A 26,911-nucleotide genomic window follows, 5' to 3' on the forward strand; every position below is an offset into this window, starting at 1 on the left:
CTCAAGCTAGCTTTTCGAGACCAAAAGATCAGAAAATAACTTAAACCTGAGCAGACTAACAATGCAAGAGAAATACTGAATCCTTGACTGGCTATGAATTTATGACACAAAAATTCTGGAGATTGAAAGGATTTTTGCATTACAGTTAGGACCCACTATTGCTGTGAGAGGCTTCAGTAACCAAATGCTATGAAGCAGAGAAAAGCTACTGTTATTTTACAGGAGAACTGAGCTTCTGAGATGTTCTGGACGGGCACAGCATCAGCCTCAGCTGCACCCATGTTCCTACCCAGTGCAACTGCAGAGCAAGAGTGCATTGACTTTAACAACCCCACCTGCTCCACGCTACAAGAGACCAGTAGCCCAGTCCCTGGCCAGGCAGACCAGCTCAGCAGGCCAGCCGCAACCCCATTTCTTGCAGCCCCGTGGCTCACCCTGAGCGTGCTGGGAATTTGCACCGAGGTGTCTGAAAGGCTCGGGACCACAGCTGCCAACCCCACCCTGCCGCTGCACGCAGCCGTCCACAGCCCGCTGCGCTGAAAGCATCGGGGTTTACCGTAACACACCGAGCTGTGAGATGTGGTGGCTGAGGAGAGGACAACCCAGGGCAGAGCAGACAGCTGCAGAGGAACCAGCAGCTGCTGGCAGCAACCGCCCCAATCACTCCTGCACTGGTCTCCCGACACCTCGCAGAGGCACCGCAGAGGGACTGGAGGAAACCAGTGATAAAGCGGAGGACTGCATCCAGGTCTGGCACCCTGCGCTCTCGCAGTGGGAACACAGCCAACTCTGCATTAAGAAAGTGGAAATAGCTGCAGAAAGCCTGGCACTCACCCTGCACCAAGGTCAGGAAGCAGAAACACTCGAGTCCAGCTGAACAGGATTTGTTCAGAGTTTAGTGGGGGAAGCACCAGGGAAAACCCCTCCAGGTGGCTGCACCAACACGCTCACAGCTGAAACCATCACAACTGCTTTCGCATTAAGTGACTCAATGTGAAAACAGCACGATCTGCTACCATTGCCCCTCAAGCAACGGGACAGGTACCCTACCCTAGGCTCTCTAGCCTGCAAGAAAGCAGCAAATCAGACCTAAACAGCTAGGTTTTGTTCCCAGAATCATGCAAGTCTATCAACGTAAATTCCTGAAGCTGGACCACAAGGTTGTCCTCCATTTAAGTTTTGTTTCCAAGCAAGCAGGTATTACTGGATGCTACAGTTTGTTGCTTACACACAAAGGAGACAGTGTTATGTATAGCAAAGGGAAGGAAATCTTTCCAAGGTTCCCTTCCCGCAGTTTTTGATTCAACTGTTTCATCAAGGAAGTGACTGTCACTGGTGTTAGCAGGACGGCCCCTAAGTGACATCTCTGGCCAGCCCTCACGTGCTGTTGACTGACCCAGCAAAGCACGAAAGCAGTCCACACAGAAGCTCCGGGTCACACCTGAGGGTCTGTCCTGTCAGCTCCTCTGTCAAAGCACAGAGGTGCTCTGATCTCAGGAATCTGTCTGCAACCCAAACCCTACCTCCTTGCCCTTCCAAAATCCAGCAGCCTCATGTTAGGCGACTGCCAGTTTTTAAAGCCAAAGCAGCTGATGATATCTGTACCTATAGAGCTAAAAGCAAAAATCCCACCAATCTAATGTAGCACTCATTTAAAAAAAAGCACCCTCCTCTGTGCACAGAGAAGGGCAAAACTGGCAATTCAACTACGCACGCGTATTTTACAAGGTAGCAACCACAAGCATTACAGTAGCATCTAAGCTCCAAAAACCAATGTGCAATTCAGACCACTTGCTCCTCAGGGCTGGATTCCTGCACCACCACCAAAGAGAACTGTCCTGGACATGCTCTACGTGACAAGGCCCACGCAGACACCAACTTGTTCTGCTGTCTTCCTAGACAATCACAAGACATATGAAAATGCAGGCAAGACTTGCTTGTGCTTGCCCTAAGCACCACGTGTAGACGTACCACTGGCAGACTTGGCCCAGAGGACTTGGCCCTGGTTTTTATTTCAGGCGATAACCCTTCCACAATATCGCAAGAGGCCTCTAACTTGATCTCGGAGTTTTGTACTCCGTACCTACACTGGCATAGGTGACAGAACAGGGAGCTGCTCTTCGGTGAGACTAGGTGCATCCTACCGAACCACAGCCTTCCAGCAAACTCCAGCAGGAAAGTAGGGAGTCTCCCCAACCCTTCCAGGGCTCAGGCTAACCTGGTCTCAAGGAGACAAGCTGCTTTGCTGCTGGCTGCACTCTTCCAAGGAGAAACAAAAATCAATACTTAGCAACTTCTTCGACACCCTGCTCCAGCACTGACACCATTCTATAAATGTGAGCAGGGACAGTGCCAGTTAAGCTGTCTCCTCCTCTCAAATAACAATTAAAAAGTGCAACATTTGCATTTCTAACATGTTGCTGCTTGCTGGCTGTCAGGGTAGCTGCTCTGAGGAATGGCTGGCACGCGAGGGGAGAGGATGTGATGAAACACAGCAGAGGCGGCACAGACCCACAGGAAATCTTTTACTTGCTATCTCTGGAAACAGATAATCAGCTAGAAATAAGCAGGAAGAGAGTTCTCTTTGTTATTATAGACCGTCAAAATATATGGCAAGGCAACGCATTCCCTTATTGCTTTGTCACCGTTGGCCACGTACGACTGAAAAATCTGGTTGTATTAACACCTCTCAGTACTTTATAAAACACAAGCCAGTCTCAGCAACCATGATTTATGCCACTGGATCGTCTTTTATAAGCTATCCGCCTTCTCATGACCTGATTCTTTATTTTTCCCTGCACCTTGATAACAATTGTTTTATTTTTGGGTTTGCACTCACCTCAGTAACATTCATCACTTTGATTGCTGCTAGCTGCCCAGTCTTAACATGGCGACCCTGTTAAAATAACAAAAGACTGTAAGTAAAACACGTCTGCAAACAATGTACGCAGTAACAAATTAGGCATGTAACAACTGGGTTGGGTACTTGCTTTCAACCATGTAGCAACAACCCTTCAGCGACACAAACTACCAAGGTGAAGGGTACGGGTGTCATCAGACCCTTACCATGCTCTGCTGAGTTACCTTTGCCGGGTTGAATTTCCCCGTTAGCACAAAGCAAGCAGCAATACTGGGAGACTTCTGCTGACAGAGCACAACGTGCCATGAGCCTATGGGTCTCCATCCAACCCCTGTTCAACGGGTGTTGCCACCCCTCAAGCCTCCGCTTCCAAGAAATCTCAGTAGAGGCCCAGGGTAACCTAACCAGAACAACTGTCTTGTCCTGCAGCCCCGGGCTGTATATACTTTCTTACCTTTATTTATTTATTCATGTATTTTTTTAAATAAAGGCTTTTTACTGTGAAATGTTTAGTTTTTAAAGTTCTTACTGCAGCCGAGTTAATTACATCCCAGTTAACCTCCCATAAAGCATGCAGATGCTTTGCATTTAAAATGTTATCTGCTATGGTGGAGGGGAGAAACTCTCCCAGGACTTCGACTGTGTGTGCCTACATACGTACACACACTTCACTAGTGAAATGCCCGCACCCCACCATCTTTATTAAGCAACAGAGAACTGGTAATTTTAGAATAGGTAAGTGGCTAGCTTTTTAAAACAAAGCTAGGAAAAGGGAATAAACTATTAAAAGAGCAGACTTGATACTAAGGCTGACAAAATGTGGTTCACAAGAATGTATATTAGAAACAAAACTAGGAATCTTGCGGTAAATTGCACAGTTTCTGAGCTTGGTTAGATCAAGTTGCTCAACAGATGCCACAGATGCAGCGTTTTGCCATGACAACCAAGACTAATCTCATACTGGAGGACGGTATCAAAAGATTTGTAAGAACAGTGGCTTGGCTACACGTCCCAACTCCTCACTTCCATCAAATGTTCAGAAATGGGTTTGAAGCTTTGAGACTGCAATTTTGTTCCTGAAATACTAGTGGCCTCCAAAGCTGCATATTGACATAACTAACTGACATCAGTTAAGTAAGCCATAGGAAATCAAATATGAAATGCTGCAGTTCGCCGACAAAATGATTTGCAGGTGCAATTTACACCTGCAAAATTAAAAGCTGGGTTGATGTCGTTTTAAAAACCAGGTCCTATCTGCACAAAATTGCATATGAGTGTTATTTCTAAGACTAAGCAATTTTGCATCAAAGAAAAATGATTCCTCATTCTCAAGTGATATGTCACAGTCACGTTTTCTTTTACGGAAAACTAAATCCTGCTGAGTTTTTGTATATTTCTAAGCGTCAGCAAGGCTTTCGACACAGTCTCCCATAACATCCTCCTAGGGAAGCTCAGGAAGTGTGGGCTGGATGAGTGGTCGGTGAAGTGGATAGAGAACTGGCTGAATGGCAGAACTCAGAGGGTTGGCATCAGCGGCGCTGAGTCTAGTTGGAGGCCGGTAACTAGTGGTGTCCCTCAGGGGTCAGTACTGGGCCCAGCCTTGTTTAACTTCTTCATCAATGACCTGGATGAAGAGTTAGAATGTACCCTCAGCAAGTTTGCTGATGACACCAAACTGGGAGGTGTGGTAGATACACCAGAAGGCTGTGCTGCCATTCAGCATGACCTGGACAGGCTGGAGAGTTGGTCAGAGAGGAACCTGATGAGGTTCAACAAGGGCAAGTGCAGGGTCCTGCACCTGGGGAGGAACAACCCCATGCATCAGTACAGGCTTGGGGTGGACCTGCTGCAGAGCAGCTCTGTGGAGAGGGACCTGGGTGTCCTGGTGGACGACAGGCTGACCATGAGCCAGCAGTGTTCCCTGGCTGCCAAGAAAGCCAATGGGATGCTGGGGTGCATCAAGAAGAGTGTGGCCAGCAGGTCGAGGGAGGTTCTCCTTCCCCTCTACACTGCCCTGGTGAGGCCTCATCGGGAGTATTCTGTCCAGTTCTGGGCTCCCCACTTCAAGAAAGATGAGGAGCTACTGGAGAGAGTCCAGCGGAGGGCTACGAGGATGGTGAGGGGACTGGAACATCTGTCCTATGAGGAAAGGCTGAGGGAGCTGGGCTTGTTCAGCCTGAAGAACAGAAGGCTGAGAGGGCACCTAATATATGCTTACAAATATCTCAAGGGTGGGTGTCAGGAGGATGGGACCAAGCTCTTTTCAGTAGTGCCCAGCGACAGGACAAGGGGCAATGGGCACAAACTGAAGCAGAGGAAGTTCCAGCTGAACAGGAGGAAGAACTTCTTCCCTCTGAGGGTGACGGAGCACTGGAACAGGCTGCCCAGGGAGGCTGTGGAGTCTCCTTCTCTGGAGATATTCAAGACCCTCCTGGACAAGGTCCTCTACAGTCTACTGTAGGTGACCCTGCTTCGGCAGGAGGGTTGGACTAGATGACCCACAGAGGTCCCTTCCAACCCCAAACATTCTGTGATTCTGTTCTCGTTCCGGGAAAGCACTCCTGGGACTGCAAAGCTTTTTCTCATAAATTAAATGATATAAATAAATAAATGATAGGATTGATATATTATTCCAGACCTCAGGAGGAAGTCATAAGGGGGACGCCCTCAGCGGGCCCACGGCACGCCACCCCGCCGCGGCTGAGGGCAGGTGGGCAGTGCTGCGGAGTGCTGCGTCGGCTCAGCACCCATCCCAGCCAACGTCAACCCCAGGTAGCGAGCTTCCCTCGCGCAGCCACTGCTCCTCTGTTGGAGGCCACTGTTTGCAAATGTTTCCAGGCATTGAATGTCTTGGCAACATAGGGAGAGAGGGCCTTCCACAAAATACAGTCATGCTAGACACACCGGCACCCTGACTTCGCTCCAGAGTTTGCCTGGAGTCAAGTACGCTGATAATTCCATGTCTCTGGCCACCACACACAGCAGGCGACCAGCCCACTGAAATGATGAGCCTCTCGTGGGCTGCTGTGCATTCTGCAAAGGGGGATGTCAAGAATCAACACTGATTTTCATAATTACAGTGAAGCATGGAGATGTGCTTCTTTACTGAAAAAATAAATCAATCAATACTAGGCTAGCATTGCACTGGATATTGAATATTCATAAGAATAAGGAAGGGGGAAAGGCTTGGCATTCAGTTTTGATTTCAAAGCATGATACCTGGTCAAATTGTCCCCCTGTACAACAGACGCCTGTTATTTCTCAGCCACAGTTATTTCCACTGCATGCAAACCTGCTGCTCTCACTCACTTTTACTATTACAAATGAGAATACTGAATTCCACACACCCCCTTCCCCCAAGTTAGTAAAAATAGCATTTATGGGAAAGAAAACAGCAAGCCCTTTTGTTTTGTGGGTTGTGATTCACCTTTGCACAACACATGTGTTCCTGTTAACTGAGACGCACAACTCCATCCTGCTCCCACGTTCCCATAAGCTCCCACGTCCGCAGCTGGGCTGACTGCTGGACGAGAGGAGGGGGCAGGATCATGCCCCGTGCTTTGCCTCAGTGCCCCGTCTTCCTCACACCGTGCAAAGTCACCACGAGCCTCAGGGAAACGCATGGGCTCACACCCAACCATCCCTCTGCACAGGCTCACTTGCAATAAATACTCTCTGACTGGGCAAAGCACTCTTTACATGGAAGTAAATTCTGCTAACTACATGCACTTCACACCCTTCTGTTCTTTGAGCCCCCTTTTTCCTGGAACAAAATAGAAAGCAGTTCAACCCGCCAGAGAATCCAAACCCTTCTCAAGAGGCCGAAAGGAATGGAGCAGTAAAAACTCCTTCCTGTTGATTTGCTCTAATTCTCAACTCACAACAATTTATTTTCACCCAGCTGCTATCACACCTTTTTCAAAAGAGTCTTCCACATTTCTTTGTTGCATTAAGCTGGAGAACCTCATCTTTCCCCACCAGCACAAGTTTGTGCAGGGTAATGCAGGTTAACCTCATGAAAAGGTATAAACATATCTATGTATTTACATCTGCCTTTCATCAATTATCTAAAAGGGATTAATTAGTTTAAAAGTGTGTATAGAAAAAAGTGTCTTGGGGAGTGTAGCTAAATATGTATCTACAGCTATATATCTATATAAAAACATCTTCATCATGAGATACTAATTTTACTGCCATCTTGGCAGATTTATTTTTGATTGCAGTTGTACATTTTCCCATAGTAAAGGATTTATCGCTGTCGTGGAGCAATACATCTCAAAAGTCTCTGCACCTGCTAGTGTATGCAACAGACAACGTGGCAGCATTACACAGCACATACCATCACTTCTCCTTACCTCTGACATCATCCCCAACATACGCAAATAAAACCTTTCCTTTAAATACTGCCAAAGGAAAAGGTTCAGTCAGTGGAGACAAAATAACCCTGGAGACATCCTCAACTTCATTCCTTCTCCTCCCCAGAACTTCACTGTCTGTTCCGCTGGTTATGAATAAAAGGGGCAGAAGCGAAGCCACCCAAGGGCTCCCCCAAGCAGCAGCAGCCCCTGTAAGCAGTGGGTGCACGCTGGCACCCTGCTGAACTCAGCATCACCACCCAAAGAAGTGGGTATGCTACGGCAAGACTCCACGCTAGGAGGGCTGAAGCTTTCAGAGGCCCTGAGTGTTCACGCGGAGAACCACCAGTGCCTGCGCAGCTTATCTGAGCAGGGCAACCTGCTCCATGTTACGCTTGCTGTGACGCACAGGCTACAGCGGTGCTGGCCATCAGAGCAGAAGTCACAGGCTTCTCTCCTTTATGCTGCTTTTTCAAACTGTTTCGAGTCCATTTTCCTTGACATCTCTAAAAGCAGTGAACATCCTGAACTCAGCCCTGGGCTTCTTGTTAACACACTGCAACTAGTGCCTAAGTCAGGCAAGGTTTCAGGGCCTGGCCCCTTACTTTTCCATTTATCAATAAATCTCAGAGGTTAGCCAGAGTTCATGGGAACTCACACACTGCTACTTTTGCCGAAACCACAAGGTCCAGCATGTTTGAATTGTTTTGCGAAAGGTGGTGTTTTGATTTTTGTTTAAAGCTCCTAGGAGCAACTGGCTGTTTTAACTGTTTCCCAGCCAAACGAGATCAACAGATGCACATACTTCCAGTGATGAGGCACACAGCAGTCGATCCTTTTTGATTTAACCATAACTGGGGGAAGAACAAGCGGCACTGCCCTCCCAGCCCTCTGTGCAATCCACCGCTGCCCATCCTCTCCAGACCATTAAAGAGAATCAGCCTGTGGTGATTCAAGATCCTCCATCGCACATTTCCCCAGACACTGGGCAGAGGGCAGGAATGGTCAGTGGGCCCATTCCCCTCGTAAAAGGTTTCATCCTTCACCCAGTGCCCAGTTTGAGAGCGGGTTTCAGCTCCGGAGAATGCAGCCAAAACATCCAGCAGCCATCTGCAAGTCATCCATACTCCCACCCAAGAACATCGCGTTAAATGCTATGGAGCTCCCGCAGAGCTTCGACATGAACAATTCTGAAGCTCAGTGACTTTCTAAAACTGAAGTTCCTTCCTACACTGTGGTGAGGTATCCAAGCTGGAAGAAATTCTCCCATTAGCTTTGAGTCCAGCTAAATTCCTTGTCTCCGCCAGAAAATATTTCCGCATAAAGTCTGCTGCAGTTGCCAGTTAGTCAGTACAGTAACACTCAGCAAACCTGGAGCCAGCACACACATTTTTCAGATCTGCATACCGCTCATTGCAGCCACATTTGTGGTAGACGATTTATGCCAAAGATCTGGTTCTGATGAGCTCCAACCGTGCATTATCGCTGCAGGGAGATACACGTGGAATAGGACAGATCGCTCAGTGTTATTTCTGTTGGATATGTATTTATCTTTTAAGCTCAATGAGATAAAGGAACTGCTTATCTGTGCCCTCTGCTGAGGGTCAAGACATGTATTTTTCTGTTTACATCAAACAAGAGTATCAGTATTAGCGGCCAAGCTATTAGCTGATCAAGGGGTTTTACATGAATTAAGCATATTTACCAAAAGATGCATTCAGTCACGAACAACACCTTTTCCTGTTAGGTACAACCAAAAAGCTTGGGCAGTCCCTGGCTTGGGCCGCGATTGCAAGCAGAGACCCTAGGTCCCAGTGATGTACACCTGAGACGGCAGGGCTGTGGGTCACACGGAGAGCCTGGTGTGACAGCTTCCCCCCCCGACCCTGCACAGCCCCCTCTTCCTAGCTGCCAAACAGCTCCCACCAGCTTCTCTCCCCACTTGCCATTCGACAGATTTGAAGTGGACAACTGCAAGTCCAGACGCCACAACCCAGCTGTCCGGCTACAGCGCTGCGCACCATGCCAAGGCAGCCCACGGCAGACCCATCCCACGCTTCCTTTTTGGCAACAGGCGCTCATTAACGTCCACGTGTTTCTGGGTCTGTCTGCTGCAGCTGTCCCCATTTCACCGCAGCAGGAAAAAGCGCACGTGAAGCGCACTGTCTGCTGCAGGATACCAAGGCAGCACGAAGCCGGTGGCTTTGACTCTGAGGAGCTACTGGAGAGAGTCCAGTGGAGGGCTACAAGGATGATGACAGGACTGGAACATCTCTCCTGTGAGGAGAGGCTGAGGGAGCTGGGCTTGTTCAGCCTGAAGAACAGAAGGTTGAGAGGGGACCTTATAAATGCCGATAAATACCTTCAGGGTGGGTGTCAGGAGGACGGGGCCAGACTCTTCTCAGTGGTGCCCAGCGACAGGACAAGAGGCAACGGGCACAAACTGAAGCAGAGGAAGCTCCAGCTGAACAGGAGGAAGAACTTCTTCCCTCTGAGGGTGACAGAGCCCTGGCACAGGCTGCCCAGGGAGGTTGTGGAGTCTCCTTCTCTGGAGATATTCAAGACCCACCTCGACAAGGTCCTATGCAGCCTGCTGTAGGTGACCCCCTGCAGGGGGGTTGGACTAGATGACCCACAGAGGTCCCTTCCAACCCATAACATTCTGTGATACTGTGATTATGCAAAAGTCCCCACCTGTGTCCATGTCCCATCTGCAACCAGAAGCACAACCTCACTGTTCTCTCCCTTAAAAAGCAGCATTTTTGGCGAGGCTGTAAGGTGCCTAAGTGCAGGGACATCTCCCAGACGTTTGCCAGTTTGCATCTTTGTGCCCATGCAGAGGACAATTTCACATCAATCACATGCTGCCATCAGCACACTTTGGCTGTGCACAAACAGCTCACAACATCTGCACAAGGCTGGGGGACGCCCAGGTGACCCCTCACAGCACTGCCTGCTGGTGTCATCTAGAAAGCTGGTAGATACCACAGACATAACTCTTGGGACCTTCTCTGGATATTGAAGGTTTGTATTTGAAAGCAAGACCTGGCTGTTGGAGGAGGAGGGTTTTTGAGGCCAGAGGACTTTCTCACCCAGAAGCATTTATTACACGATAACCAATGCAGGTTGTGGCCACCCGCCCTTTGGGAGCAGGGTGAAGGCACAGCTGTTCCACTGCAAGCTCCTACTGAAAGTGAACTTCACCAAGCAGGCTTCCTGTTCAAAAGCCACTTCTGAACTTTGAAGCTCGAGCCCATCTCGGGTAAATCAGTGTGTGGCCCTGCGGTTGCTGGTAGACTGCCAGCTCAGCCTTCTGCGCCCCGAACGATGGCACCCCACCCTTTTGCCCCTCTCCTCTCCACCCTTTCCATCCTGGTAACACAAAAAAAGCCTTTAAGGGACTATGCATCAAATGAACAATGCTCTGCACAGGGATACAGGAAACCCTATGTCCTATTCCACATGACCTTAACAAAGTCATGATCCTTCTGTTTCCCCTTCCACCTACACAGGGCTCTTCTGCTTAGACCCAGCTCTTCAGAAGAGATGACCAACATTTGCTATCACCAGCCCCAGAGCCAGCCTGGAAACACCAGCTTTGCCTGCTCACGCTGCGAGCAGGCAAGGGCAGCCTCCCACACAGCTGCAGCATGCTCCCCAGGACATGCTGGTGGGTTAGCATGGCATGGAGGAGGACCCAAGAACATCAAACCTGCAGATACGCTGCTCTTGCACTGCAGTTTGGATGCAGCCGCTGTCTTATAGCATATGGCTACTCACAACCGGCATCCTGCTGTCCCTCGGGGTCTTGACTATTGTAAACAAGTGGACAGGGTTTGCACATCTGGGGCTGTAGCGTTTTGGTGCTGGGAAGTGTCACCTGAGAGGACAGTTTCTAGGGGAGCTCTATCCAGAAGACCAGTCTGTAATCCTCGTCTCAGCAGCTGGTACCACGTGAGACAACCCACTGTGGTCCTGGTTGGAGCTCTTCAGCTAAAAATACAGCAGTAATGCAAAACTTCAAATGGGACAGGACTAAAATCCAAGGAAGAAGTTATTAAGAGTTTGGAAGCTTACAGCTTGTTTTTGTTAGTTAATGGTCTGAGGCAGAGTTCAGGGTCGGTCGTGCACTGAATACTAGCACTGGATTTCAGAAACAATCCACTTCATTGTAAACTGTAACATGTAATCCACATCCATTCTGATAGTTTTAAAAACAACAAACACAAAAAACACAAAACCCTCAATGCACCACAACACACACCAGCCTTCGGCAAATAATTACCCATTTCAGAAAGTGGTTTTTGTTTTGCTTTTTTTTTTTAACCCCCATGAAGAATTCAGGACACCAGCCAGGTGGGAATGCAGCTATAATTTTGATTACAGCTTCATCCTTTTAATCATGCAACTCAGGCTGCTGAAAGCCTACTTTGATTGACATCATAAAGTTCTGATGGCACTTTTGTCACAACATCTCTGGATGTCTGGTGTATTGGGGGGCTGTAAATCTAAGAATTGTATTCCCCTAGAGCATTTCTTCTCTTTGCGATACTGGGCTGAGCCTTGCTCCAGGTGACCTCCAGGGTAGCCCTCAGCTCCGTCTCCCAGGTGGAGCACACCCTCCTGCCCTTGTGACTGCTTCCATGCCAGCAGCGCAGGATGCAGGGACTTCTGTAAAACCACAGCCCAGCTGCATCGCCTAAACGCTGACCACGTGGATGCAACACTTTTGCTCTTTCACCCCTACATTTGGCACCCAATTTCCAGACAGTCCCAGGCCTCACCCAAAATCACTTGGCCAACACAGCCAAACCTTCCCCTTCCCTTACCCTCCATGAACACCCTCTTTCAGTAGCAACCAGATAGCTTTCTCTGCCGTTAACTCTGTGCTATCGAGAAGGGCACACAGCAGACTGCAGCATCAGAACGAGCTCCTGAGATTACTGCTTCAGCAACATAAAGGCCCTCTGTCACTCTCAGACTATCCAACATCAGACACTGCCATTTAGTCCTTTAGGTTCTAATGGGGCTGCTTGATTGACTCAGCCTCAACTTTTGCCTTCAGAACTGACCATAGATGTTTTCCTACCGGGGAAGGCCAAGCGTATCACCTAAACGCTGTAAAATATGATCCCCCTTGCCCACAGCTGGTCAGAGTGGTGAACAACATCAATATTAATACACTGCAAATAATCAAGACATGCTCTTCAAGGTTTATGGGGGTTTTTAACTCCTATATGCTAATTCCCATTCTATCATTAATTTGTTCCAAGAAGTTAGCTAAGATTTATCACTTTCAGTATAGACCACACTATGAAGTCAAACACTATTTAATGTGTGCCAGAACTCCAGTTGTAAAACATTAACAGTAAAATCTAATGTGTCTGCACATAGATATATAAAGAATGGAAGTTAATTAATAACACTCAGTGCACTTTAAGATAAAGCATCTTACATTAATGAAGTAATATTAGAGATATATACTATTATAAAGAAATGCAAAATTGTTCAAAAAATAAAAATGCTACGCTACCTTGTAAGTGACAATGGATAATTTTGTAAAGGTTATCAAATTTATATAGCAAAAACTCCATGAAAAACAAGTTGCTTTCCTAGCAAACACCACTGCCCTATTTCTGTGCAGAACAGGTCATTCTATCCCTCCCATTGCTGCTCTTCTCCCTCATCTCAGAGGCAGGTAAGTCATTTGCACTCACTCAGAGTGAAAATATTAGTTTTATGAAGCTTTTTTAAATGACATTTTAGACATTTCAAAGGTAAGACATTAAAAAAATAATCCGGAATTTCTTTCAGGGCCCCTATTTGTGTCACATGCTTAAACAAACAAGCAAAAATATCACTGTAACTCATAACACTACAGAAGACAACTCAGTTGGCAGTGGCAGACAAGGACATCCCATATACTAAAATAGCAACACACAGCGAAGAGAAGAGATTAGAATGTATAACATCAAATCGATCACTTAAAATTCTACCCAAGCCCACGCTGGTTAGAAGTGATAGATGGATAGGGGTCATTTCAATGGCACCAGATCAAACCACCTCGGATCTCTGGAGGAAAAGGACAGTTTTTCACCCCTACTGCAAGTGTCTGTACCACAGCCCACATGAACTCTGAAGCCCAAGAGGCACGAGAAGCAGTTTTTCTGTCCAGGTTTTTTTTTTTTATCCTTTCAGTTCCCATTTCCTCCAATTGTACAAGTGGAAACGCAGATTGTTTGCTTTGCCTAAGGTTTGTCTGTGTCTGACTGCAGACCGGTGGGGAAAGAAAATGAAACAAAGGCACAAATTCAAGCCCATTCGCAAACACGTATTAGAGTATCTACATTTTTGCTGTACCAGTACGTTCAGCTGATCAGATTACCATCCTTACGCAAAACACAAACTACTCAAGGCTACTGCATACTTGTATAATACTGGACGAGAGATTGATCTCTCGGGACTTTGAAACCTGCGCCCAAAGAGGTCATTCACGTTGCGATTAGCAAGCTCAAGCAAAGCACTAAGCGCTTTTGAAAATACTGTGTTAGTCATAACACGAAGAAAGGCGTTTTGTCCTCTACTTATTTGAAATGGGTGGTGTCTCCAGCAGAACATCCCAGGTAATCTTCTGCAGCTCCGTGCTCATTTCAAGAAACCTGGAAAGTACCAATTCCTGCGGCTTCTCCTTATTCAGCTAACATGCAGATGCTTTAGACATCCTACTGCTATTTGGTCGTATTGTTCAGAAACTTCCATGGGCAAGAAGGAAGAGCAGGAGCATTCCTGCTGGGACAGGTAAAACGACGGTGGCCCTTGGTGGGTGACAGTGAGAAATCGAGAGCTCAGAATGCTGACTGCACAGAACGCCACCACTGCTGGGCTCGGGGTCGGCACTGGCTGGGGATACACGGGGTTACCGTGTAGCTGCTCCTGGTGAAGGACCAGACTCCCACAGACCTTGACAGAGCTGCATCTGGCCAATCTCTTTTCTGTCTGGAGATACTTCAGAAGGGTTAAGCACAAGACAAACACTCTGAAGGCTCCAGCTGTCCTCTGTTTGGAAAGTCATCCAGGTGCTTGACTTTATTTAGAGATAATCGCAAGGCCCCTGAGCTCCCATAACTTCTCATCACACACCCAAAGCAAAGCATGCACTTTGCCAAGTGGCCTGAATGGGAGCCGCTAGCAGCAGGGAAAGAAAAGCAACACTTTGTGGCCATACGTGGGTCAAGAGAGCAGCACAGTGAATGGGAGGAGAGGTCTGAAAAGCAGGCAGTGCAGTTCTCCCCTCTTCCTCACACTCCATTCACTGGGACATACAACCTGATTTCTTTGAGGCTAAATTTCAGTGTTCGCACAAATGACAGCTTCAGCAGCCTTGCCAGTCATCCTGGGCTTGGGCATTTGTCATGCCTCTTAACACCTATAGAAACACACTGCGGGGTTTCCAGCCTCAGGCACCCCGTCACAGCTTGCTACCCCTGCCAGGGGCACGGAGGCTTCACAAACACAGGCAGCTTTCTCCTTCCAGTGGGTGTTCTGCCTTGGGCGTGCCATGCCTGTGTCCACAGGCAGCCCATGGCAGCAGGGACCCCGGCTGCCCAGCGTAGGGATGTGGGGACGCTGGGCATTCATAGTCCGTGGCTCCTCTTGCTGCGGGCAGGAGGGTTGCAACAGCCTCAGCACAGAGCCAGTGCCGCTCAGCACCTGGAGAACCCAGCAGTGATTTATAACAACAAAGATCCGCAGCCCTGAAAGGCTATTCATCCAGAAAAATGAACAGCTGAGGAGAAAAGCCTCAGCCTTTGGAAGGTTCTCACTCTGCAAACCAGGGGCCATCGAGAAGACAAGTCTACAGAGAGGTACAGATCCCTCCACCCCAGTGAATTTTCACTGCCTGACTCATGTGCATCCGTTCACAGAAACACAGGGCGCTAGCGAAAATCTGTGCACAGCACATCTCTGCTGGATGAAGTCACAAGCAGTTAAACGTGTCCCGCCGGCCCCATCCTGCTGAAAGGAAGTCGGGCCGGACCGTAGGAGGTCAGCTGATGGGTGGCCGGACTTTCGGGGCAAGAATCCCTCAAAGGAAGGTTTTTTGGCTCACCACCACTACGGAGCTCTGAAGGTCAAGCTGCACACAGCAATTACAAACCTCATGTTATGAGAGTCATGTTTTAACTTTTTAAGTAATGCAGCCTTCCCAGACACACGCTAATAAAGAAAGGCTTTATTAGCCTTCTATGCCACATAAACATAACTTTGCATGCATATTAAGCTCTCAGCAATTATATCGTTGAATTTTTAAAAATCCTTCAGCATTCTTGTGAACAAGTGTAATGTAGCTGAATTTTCTCTTGCATATAACACAGAACATGGACAAGGTTCTGCATGGGTTAAAGTTGTGTTGCTGGGTTTTTTAAAAAAGGCTTTAGGGCAGGCAGGGTACACAGCTCGGACTGCAAGTTCCAGCCTAGGTGACGAGAGCTACAACAACCTTAAAGGTGATTTACTTTTTCATTCCAGTTCTGCTGGTGTTTTTCTCGCACACACAGCAATACCACCCAGGTACGCATCCCTCTGCAGATGGCTGTGTGAGACAGCACACACAGCCCTGCACAGGACGGCCCAATACTAACAACTGGCATTCAATGGCATTCTCTTGGAGTCTCTGAGCCCTTCCTTCAGTGCTTCATGGCAAATACCCTCCCTACAACTCTCTTCACCTGAGACAAATCCTGAAGTCAAAAACTCTACTGAGCACTGCTGTCGAGTTCAGAAGATCTGAGGTTTGCCTAGGGAAAGGTCATATTTTTCACACACACACACACACACACACACACACACTCACGCACACACACACAAAAGACTTCACAGAGCATTTAACCGAGGAAAACAAGAGTATCTACTCTCAGTGCCTTTTCATTTGGCTCTATTTGATGCACCCTCTCCAAAAATAAAAAGGGAGTCAATGGACACAATTAGTCTGTGAGAAAATATATCAGTCTCCAGACTTCTGAATGAGCTCTGCAAGAGATGAACTACATGGCACCGATCTCGCAGCAGCAGTCAATCCCTATTTCCTTCCAAAATCCTGTTGGCCAGATGGTCCACAAAACTCAAGGGAAAATTACTTAAACGTTTGGAAAGGCTTTCAGTGTTAAGCTGGTCTCCAAAATGAAACCAGACTACCCTTCTAATTATTCTTAAAAGTAAAGCATACCTTGCTTTTCTAATTACTTTAAGAAGGAGCAGTGCTTCCAAGTTCACTTTCCTAAAGAAAAACACTGAATTCGAGAAGAGCCTTGGTGTTATTTTTTTCTAAACTGATCTAATCAGCTTCGTACAGCAGAAGCCTGGCTGGCAAAGGCTCTCCTCCTGAGCAAACTATAGGTCAGATGTGCAGTAATAATTCCTGAACAGCTACAAGCAGTTACTGTTCGATGCGGTACCTTCCAATTTTCTGTATTACTTGCAGGAATTGAAGTCAATCACAGCAGAGAGAGAAGTGAACAGTGAACTGTGGAGAGGAAAAAAACCCAACCAACCCCTGCAGAATAATTTCAAGAAAATGGCTAAACACATTACAGCTGAAGAACCGCAGAGCCTTAAGCAATGTAGACCAGCATACTGACCAGTACGTATGAAGCAAAGGCAGCAGCTAACCATTGGAAGAACTGGTCACAAAAGAGACCAAGAGTTTCCTGCAATTAACTACTGAACAGCTTTACCAGATTTTGAAACTCCCATCTCTCTGCCTTGCCCTCTTTAAACAGCCCAGGTTCATTTTGTACAGCGTAAGATGAAGTAGCGCGCTATATAGCGAACTACACATTGGGATAGAACAGATGCAGAGCCCCAGCGCAGGCTGGCGACCCCCTGCCCTCCTCGGACGCACCACTGGCTATGCTTCCCAGCTGGTCCCTGCAGGACATCCCACCAACAGTCACTGACGGTTCCTCCTAAGGCTTGGGTTCTTGCATGCAATTCTGGCTGCACTGATGTCCACAGGGAGTTCTGCTGATCAATTTATTGGACCCGAATTTGTCCCATAAAAGTTCAAATCTATCAAACAAAACAAATCCCACTTTGCACCAAGTTTTCCACTGAAAAAGTGTGTATATTCAATGCTTTCTCTGCTGGAGAAGGTGTGTTCACACCAGTCCCGCCACTGGTTTGAGCTGGCAGAAATCAACCTATGCCACCACTGCAGTGTGTCCATTTGTGTCAAAGTATGTGACAAGCAACTGCACTACTACCACCCACAGTTCACTGCCTGTTGGAAATCAGTCTCTTCATAAAGCTGCAGACGAAGGCCAGATGGAAACAGAGAACACGTGCTATTCTCACCGATTACACATACATTTACATTCACAGGCACATAGATCTGACTGGATTCCTCTCAATCACGACTTGTCCGTTGGTACATCCCACGAAGCTTACAGAGATGTCACTGCTCAAGAGTGGGTGTCAGGAGGATGGGGCCAAGCTCTTCTCAGTGGTGCCCAGCGACAGCACAAGGGGCAATGGGCACAAACTGAGGCACAGGAAGTTCCAGCTGAACATGAGGAAGAACTTCTTCCCTCTGAGGGTGATGGAGCCCTGGCCCAGGCTGCCCAGGGAGGTTGTGGAGTCTCCTTCTCTGGAGATATTCAAGACCCGTCTGGACAAGGTCCTGTGCAGCCTGCTGTAGGAGACCCTGCTTCGGCAGGGGGGTTGGACTAGATGACCCACAGAGGTCCCTTCCAACCCCTAACATTCTGTGACTCTGTGTGATTCTGTGAAAACCTGTACAACAGCAAATGCAATGGGGCCCAAGGTACTATGGAAAAAAGTGCACGCACACAAACACATATATAAATATTCTAAACTGTAAGAGTGAAATCCACTGGCCCAGGCCACGAAACCACAGGTGTCAACGAAGCTGCACCAGAACCCTTAGCATGATTCAGTCTCAAACCCAGGTCTCATTTTCCAAGCTCTGAACCCTATCTGTTTCCTTTACCTTGTAATGGCAACAGCCTGTCCAACCAGCTGCATCACATCACAAAGCAGCTGTCAAGAAAGAACAAGCAAAAGAAAACAGCAAAACAACCTAAACATTCCACAAGGCATCCACCTATGCCAGCAGCTTGCTGGAGAAACGTGGAGCAGCAAGTATCCGAACTCTGGTTTACACGTACAACATAAGCTTGAAAAATTAGCATCTCTGCTTTAACATCTTCTAACTGTAGTTGCTTTAAAATTTACTCTAGAAGTTTATCCATCCACAAGTTTCAAAATAAATTCTTTTTGCAGCTTCTTTGCATATTGTGTCATCCACATCCAGACGGCAAAATACACCACCAACAGCTCGTTGATCCTTAGGATAAATCTGGTAATATGCACCAGGGAAAAATTTCGCGGGGTCAGCTAAAAGTCTACAGCACTGCCAATGCACATATTTAAATAACAGAAATTTAAATATTTAGGTCTGTATTTACCACAAAAGCATCTTAAAAAAAAATAAAAATCAAAGAGCATATGAAAACACCATACCAGAAAACCTACGTCCCAAGCGCTCTGTCTTGCCTTCTAGTTTCTGAACCTTTAGGTTCAGGGAGGGACATGGGATTACAGGGAACTGCAAGCTTTCCTCCACTATCAAAGACAGAACCTTAGCCAGGTTTCTTAAGAAAACAAGGTGTGCATGATTGCGCTGCCCTTGCATCCAACCATGTTTTAACCTGTCAGCCCATTTCACCGAACACTGACAGACAGATAGAAGTCTCAAAGCCGATTCAATTCCTGTATGCTCCGGCAGAAATCGGAGATGGAGACAAACTCCCTTCCTCCAGAGCGGGCTCTGGGGTTTCCCACCCGACGCTGCCTGCCAGCTGGCCGGCCGGGGAGCGCGGGGCAATCCGCAGCAATCCAAAGGGCAGCAGACGATCCCCACAGGGCAGCAGCTGCTGCATGGTCAGGTCCGAGGGGGTGGCTACGGAGTCAGTGGGGGCCATGGGTGGATGTGCTAGCAGAGATCCTAACGGACTCCACAGAGGAATCGGGACTGCTGGGTCAGAGATGGTGGATAGGGCAAGAAAGAACAAACGTGCAAGCAACTACATTTTGCTAGTTTTACTATTTAGTTTTTCCTCAAAACCCGGGAAGTTTAAACAACTCCAGAATTTCTCTTGAGATATAAACCCATCTCTCGCCAGTGCTTGTAGGCTACTGTCCTGTAGTCTTAGCATTAACACCACAAAAGTGTTTTCATGTCTGCACCACCAAGGCTTACAGAAAATAAGTACTTTTACCATCTGTTTGCACAAGAAAGTAACTATATTCAATAACAGAAGGGTTACAAAAAACCAAATACCTACAAGAAGGGGTTCTGAAATCAGTCCCTGAGCCACCTTTATGGATTGGCTCCCAGCACTGACTCCTACTTGCCATTTACTCTGAGTGCAAGGTGAGCATAAAGCACTAGCATGCCACTGCTAGCATTTTGCATCCACTTTGAAAAGGTAAAACAAATGACATCATGTGCGAAAGACTAGAAAAAAACGAGGTTCCAAATAATTATTTTTAAAGACCTTGCTCGCACACATGGCTTGACCCAGTTTAACCAGAAATGTATTTCCAGCTCAGTTTTGTGAAGTGTGGGCATGCTCACTGGCCTGCACTGGTTTGTTCATCACTTCCTTTTCACTGATCCAGCCACACTGGATACCATTTTCCAAAGTGCTCATCTTTTGCATATCTCCATCTCTGCCCAGGCAGTTTCACAGTGGCTTTAAACGAAGAGGGAGATTAACACCCAGTTCTCTGGAAATTCCCATTTATTTCTGTTACCAGCTTTTGCTTCTTTTTAAAAAAAAATTAGTTTCGGAAAGTCAGCAATTAACAGTGATTAAAAGGCTGATTGGTGTATGCTGAATATTCATATGCCTCACGATCCAATGAGAACCAGGGTTTTATCACTAACCGGGACACCAAATGTTGGCCACAGTCAGGGGTGGGTCCAGCTCGTGGTTTTGCCCTCGCAGCAGCCATATGTGAGAACATGTTTCTGTGGCAAGGCAACAACCTTCTACCTGCTAAAGCTTCCTTTTGTTTTTGCCAAGGAAAAAAAAAAAAGTTAAGCATAATAATGTAAGAAGCTATTTTCTGCCAAACCTCAAGAGAGCTGCTGTTCTGCTTCATCACCAGCTCCAGGCACACACCCTGTTACGTAGCAGCACCAGCATCCACACAACCCAGCCCAGAGCTGGGGTTAGAAATGCTAAACCTCAGAAGCACATCTGCAGAAAGGAATGGCTATGCTGACGGCAAACACAGTACAGTGGGGGGAAAAAAATAAAAAAAATTAAGATGTAAAGCCCTCTGTGTCGTCTCATGTATTTCACACACTGCTTGCTAATAAATGTTCCTTCAGCCAGTGCCGATGCACAAACGTGGATGTCGTCCTCGGCAGCCAGGACACAAGCCAGACGTGGCTTATCAGATCACAACCAGCTCCTGGAAACACACCTAGAGAACCGCACAGTCGCCAGTCTGCCCTGGGGTGAGAAAAACTGCAGAAGTAGCAGCTTCCTCGTTTCTCTTTCTGATCATGGTCCCAGTTTTATAAAGAGGTCCCTGCGAATGAAACTCCATCATGCAGTCTCTGGGGACTTCACATATCACGCAGTGACTATTGGCAGTGGACAGTTTGGATAACAGGGCACTGTATAATGACATTCTGGCTAGTTGCTTGGCAATAAAGGAAGCCAGAAAGGAAGGAAACCCCACTCTTGGCATATGCTCCCGCCATCTGAGGGAACAAACCCTCTGGAAATTCAGGCAGTGTTTACACACAACAGGATTCAACCGGCCAGGCTCCCCATTAATAATCACAGTTCACACAGCACAGCGTCATCTCCATCCCGAACTCCACTGGCACCTACAATCCCCATCCGGCCCTGGTCCAGCTCCCATGGGAAGGCTCAGCACTGCCTCTGTCGCAAGGCAGCAGAGGTGCCTGGAGCCTCATCAAGCCTGTCAGAGTTCAACTACAAGCCCATCTCTGTAATATAAAGAACTACTCTATTTTAATATTAATAGCATCAAAAGGGAGAGGTCTGCCAGAACTCTGTAACGTGAACAATGCAGGACACAGCAACCACAAAAGCTCAGAAAGCCAAGTTGGCTTTAATCTACTCACTGTGGCATTCGAAACTCATCTGCACGACAGATAGGACAAGTGCCACGCAGGCTCCGAGCACTACCCAGGGCTGATAAGGCCATTTTCTTTCGTTCCTGGTCAGAGAACTGCGAATCTGGCAGAAGCAAGAAGCCAAATGACCTTACACAACCTCACCAGGAATTTGTGGTGACTATCTGAACAGCCTCACGAATGCACTAGGTGCTGTGCAAACGTACACGGAAACCTGATCACTCGTGCAGGTCTGTAGGTGCAGACTTCTGTGCCAACATGAAAACAGCCTAACATGCAAGCCAGGGATACAGGCCACGCAAAGTCTTCCACCAGGTGGGTACCTAGAAACGAACATGATGCCAACAAAGGAAGAAAGGAACGTAGGAAAAGGTGAATCCTAAATCCCCTCTAACCTTTCTTCTCCAGCTCGTGGGATCAGAGACCTGAGTTTCCAGCCTTTGTTTTGCAACTTCCTCTATTCAAAACAGTTCTGACTGAAACCTTTCAAGGGTCCAAAAGAAAGGAAAGTTGGTGCACCTCTTTATTCCTTCACCCTTTCTCTATTTTCAGGCTTATTTATGGAGAATAGGCTACAACACGTGTAGCTTCTCCAGATGCAACCTCTTCTTCTGCCAAGGAAATTGTTCCAATTTGGCATCCAGCAATTTGCTGTGCCCTACGCACGTGCACACCTACTCCACAGCACGTGAGCCGGGAGCTCAACACATTTGGGAAACATCAGACCTACTTAGTCTGATCTGCACATGCACAAAAAGCCCGATGCATCCTGAATGCACCGCATCTACTGGCACGTACCGCCTCCGCCATGTCCAAGCTGTCCTGGGCTTCGCAACCGCGGGGTTCACTGGGCACACCCTACGCTTCAAGTGCTAATGGTCCTGCCTGCAAAATCCCAGCGAAATCTGGCAGTCTTCCACTGGAAGAGATGACAAAACGGAGTCTTATGTCTCTGGAAGCAAATCACCCTTCATCACAAAGGAATCCCACAGGAGGAACAGTCTGGTGCACCCAAATCATGTATTGGTACTGCCTGTCTTCTACTGCAGGGCAAAATGCACATGCAGGATCCATTCCCGCTGTCAGCAACTGATGGAAAACCAGAAGACTTCACTGCAACAATTTGATTTTCAGAGCAGAAGGGATACGCTGGTCCACAATACCCAACTCTACCCTCTGATATTAATAAAAGGCAATCGGATATCTGCTGATATAATTTGGCTTCTGGGGGCAGAATGTCTGCAATAAGCCTGTTACAATAAATATTTCATGCTAGACTGGAAAAACCAAATATTGAAGCAAAAACATTTTTTCCTGGCTCTTCCCTTTTTCCATGTAACAAGACAACATCATGGACAATCTGCATAAATAATACATTTGAGAGTCCATTATCAAAGCTATGCATATTTATTTTATGTTGGTTTTGTTGCATATTTTAGTATAATTGTTCATAGGTTTAAAGCCAAGAGTAAAACAAGAGTGGACAGACCTACTACAGCAGAAATAATCAGTAAATTGGTTACTCTTTTGTTAGTTTTAAATACTAGGGAAAATCCATGCTAAAATTTAGCACAATAAACAAGAAAGTTAGAAAATTCCTCAAGTTCAATAAATAAATATTTTCAGAAGGCCACCACACATTTTTCTTACATCCTTCTCTTCAAAATGTTGCCACTTTTAACAACAGAAATACAAGAAAAAATTGCATCCCAAATGCTGATCTCAAATGTAGCAACTGCATAGCTGCAGAGTCAGGAAACAGAACTGAGCCAACTCCAGTATTCAGTAAACCTCAGCAAAATGTCAGTATTTTGCCAACTGGTCTCACTGTCAGTTGTAAACATTCCTTACAGAACAGAAAGTCAGAAGAATTCATATTAATATTCACATGTTGATTTTGTTAATGCTGAATTATTTCACTACAGTACCTTTTTTCAAGTATGTAGTACTAAAGACAATCTATGAAATATTAAACATCCTGCTAAATTACAATGTACATTCCAACGAAGCAAATGAAACGCAATGTTTTGATGTTTCTGAAACAAAGTTTGACTACGAAAGCCAACTCATTTCTGAACATTTTCCCCACTAATGTTTACGTTGAACACGACATGTTTTGATTCGGGCGAAGCCATTTCCAAACAGCGTGTTGTTCAGTAAGTGGCTGCCAACCAGTTCCCACCGACCACCTCCGTGCGTACACCGATTCCTCTTCACCAGAACCCCAAGGCGCTTCACAAAAACAAGGACTGCCTCCTCTTTAATAGCTACAGTCATAAGCAGAGCTCCATTTCCAGCGAATTCAGGTGTTTTCGAGCAACGACGTGAGGCAGAGGCAGGAAGCAAAGCTACATCTCCTCAACTGCAGCTGCCCCCGTCAAACCCTCTCTCACCTTTAGGAAAAAAGCGCATTTCTTGCATGGTGGGAGCCCCTGCGAGCACTGCCACAGACCACACGCCAGCTATCACGTATCAGCTAATAACCTGACTTGCGCAGGGCACCGAAAAGGCCACAGTTTGCTACAAAGCACATCTTCTGGAATTGTTCACTCCCTCAGATCTCAGAAGTTACTGAAGTTTCATGGTTTTGTGGGGGAAAAGAAGGGGACAGGGAAGCAATCACCTTTGAAAAGGTGCTTCTAAAGCAAATCCTAAAAACCTTTCAGGAATCCCACAAAATCAGTAGGTTACAAGGATAGGCTTATAACACACAAGAGCTTCAAAAAACAAAAAAAGTATACTACAAACAGCTGAAAAATAGTTTCTTCTTTAATTTTATTCCCAAGATCCGTATTCACAGATCTGTGCAGGCCAGGAAAATCACTGCTGGCCAGCAGCCGGAGAACAGCTGAATACCAGACACGAGAACCACAATTTTACCACATCTGTGGATTTTACAATTGAAACTGGACATTACAATTTAAAATTACTTACTGGAAATTCCATTACGACAGGACAAGAGGCTGACCCGTGCCTGTGCCTACTGACCGAGCAAGCTGTTCGACCCCAGCTGACAATGAAAACTGGCTTTTAAACTCCATTTCCCCACAAACGCCTTGGAAGGGCAGGATCAACCATTGTCCCACCAGATTTTGCTGCCGTCCATCCAAGCAGCTGCAGTCCGAATAGTTGTGCTACCACCAGACCCAACTGGACCTGGCTTTCAAGGCAGCAGGAGGACCACAGCTGGGCCAAACGCTGCTTTCCTCTGGAGCACCAGAGCAGCAGCAGCAGCATCACGGAGCCGTGCGTGAATCCGTGTGGCTCTGGGAGACATCAAGAGACGTGCTCTCCGGAGGAGCTCTTCCCAGCAGCAAGCACAAGAACCACGTTGTTAGGGGCACCAGTCCTGCGGCCAGCTCTGTTGGCTGGTTGTCCTTCCACCCCTCTCCCCCCATATGCCCTGCACCTCATGTAGCTGGTGGTCCGCACAGCGCTGGCCTCTGTTGCTTGCAGGGTAATTCAGGGAGCGTGGAAGAGAAGCTGTGGCAACCGTCCACGGCAGCTGACCATGGCAGGGTACAGCTGTGGGACCATCCCTCACGTTTCAGCACTTCCCATCCCCAGGGCTAACGGTTGCGCTGCCTGACTCGGCAGGCTTCAACCTTCACACAGACATAAATCAGCACGTGGTCTGCAGGACAGCAAATTACCAGGCTCCCGGCTTCGTCTGAGTAACAAACAAAAACAACTCTTTAACGTTAGCTATTTACTTTTCTTTGCTTCAGAAAAGGAACACAACAAACTGGTTTCTACTGCCACACGTTAGCTCCAGTCCTGCCCCAAGCACTGCCCTAAGCTCAAGCACCAAGCACGTATGAAACCTTTCTTGCACAAGCACGGTCATGCTTTTAACAGCTCCTGGATGGCCTTTACAGCGCAGAAGTTACATCTCTACAGCTACAGCTGAGCAGCTGCTAATCCAATTGCTTCTTAGAGTGTTATTTCATGACGTGCTTGCTCTCACACAAGTCAGACTGAGGGTTAGGAGTTAATCCAAACTCACCTCTGTAGTGAAGATACTTAACTGAGGGCAAAACAAACTATAGATGCATTTTGCAGCTCAAGCAAACCAACATCCATTCCACTTAGAGGAGAAAAACCCACCAGAGAGACTGATCAGGTCCTGGGGAAGACAGAAAGAGCTGAGGCTGGGGAAGTCGGAGATAGGACAGAGCTCCATCAGGCCCGAGCTCACGGTCACAGTACCAACGCAGCAGACACCCAAGCAGGAGACTTCTGAGCTCAGGTTGCTGAAGTGAGACAGGAGCTAAGGCTTGGCCACAGTCCCTTGGTGCACAGTCACTGGTCTGTGCATGCTGGAAATGCTGCCCCACGTCCAACTCATGGAAAATATCAATCCATTACAGGCCCCAGCAGGAGAATTTGCCTCTTTGTGGACTGACATTTCTGCCAACGGATTTTCCAGTGACACCTGCAACAAAGCACTACTGCTACAGGATTACTGGAGACTCCACTCAACACATAGATAAAAAGCCTCCACCAGAACAGGATCACAACTTAGATTTTTGAAAAATATCCCAGAAACTATCTTCCGGTCCCCAAGATCTCCTCCTGCAGGACTTAACTATTTGGTTCAACATAATGAACTTGTTAAATACTCAAAGAGCAAACTATAAAGCACTATTAAGGATGATTCTTGTACAAAAATATGGGTTTCTCAGGCATAAACAAATTCAAACACATTCTTATGAAAAAACACCTGAAGACTGGGCATGAAACTTAGAAGAATATTTACTGCTGGAGAAGACAATCATGACATCTTGTCTATGCAGACAATGGGAAAGGACAGAAGAGTAGTGCATACTCCACACAGTTCTTTAGACAAATTCATCACACTGTCAAGTTTAAAGCACCAAATGCTGGGTAAGTCCATGAAACAGACGTAACAATATTCATCAAAAAAAAAGACAAGCAGGCTATCAAATTTTTTAGGAAACCAACTGATACGTTCCTTTTATTATGCTCTACCAGCTACAGGCCAGAGGTACCAAAGAGGGACTTTCAGAAAACGCGCATGCATTCTTCAGGTCATCAAAGCAGACCTGAAAAATACCATCCACATGGAGCTGTAAGAAAGGACCAGAGACATGGAGATAAAGTGATGTGTGCTTGCAAGGCACTAAAGTTCTGCGATGCATTCAGAAAAAGGTAGAGTTACTAAAGCTAACCTGCAATGGGAGTCATCTCAAACATCTAGAAACACCACACAAAATTTTCTGCTGTTTGAAATTAAGTAGTATCCTATCGTTCATCTGTTAACTCCAATAGCTCATTACTTGTCTGGGAGGTTTTTTGGACTGCAAATCGACCATTCCTCACAACTTTTCCCCCAGTCCCACTGATCTATTTTGAAGAAGAGATAACTTATACAATGAAACATTTCTGAGTAGGCCAGATATTGTAAAACTCAGGCATGCAAAGTGCTGGTCAGTCTGTTTTCTATCTTTGTGAAGGCACGATTCTGGGAGCTGC

General features: G+C 46.9%; 1 protein-coding gene across 4 annotated transcripts in view; it reads right to left on the reverse strand.

Annotated features, from left to right (window-relative positions):
* The window catches only part of NRK (Nik related kinase), a 109,373-nt gene that overhangs the window by 70,139 nt on the left and 12,323 nt on the right, over positions 1–26,911 (reverse strand). For all 4 annotated transcript variants that reach the window (XM_075435251.1, XM_075435253.1, XM_075435252.1 and 1 more), the window contains exon 3: positions 2,840–2,896. In XM_075435251.1, coding sequence (XP_075291366.1) covers positions 2,840–2,896 — 57 coding nt within the window. The remainder of the gene's footprint in view (positions 1–2,839; positions 2,897–26,911) is intronic.

Source organism: Opisthocomus hoazin, chromosome 14, assembly GCF_030867145.1.
Source record: "Opisthocomus hoazin isolate bOpiHoa1 chromosome 14, bOpiHoa1.hap1, whole genome shotgun sequence".
Taxonomy (NCBI): domain Eukaryota; kingdom Metazoa; phylum Chordata; class Aves; order Opisthocomiformes; family Opisthocomidae; genus Opisthocomus; species Opisthocomus hoazin.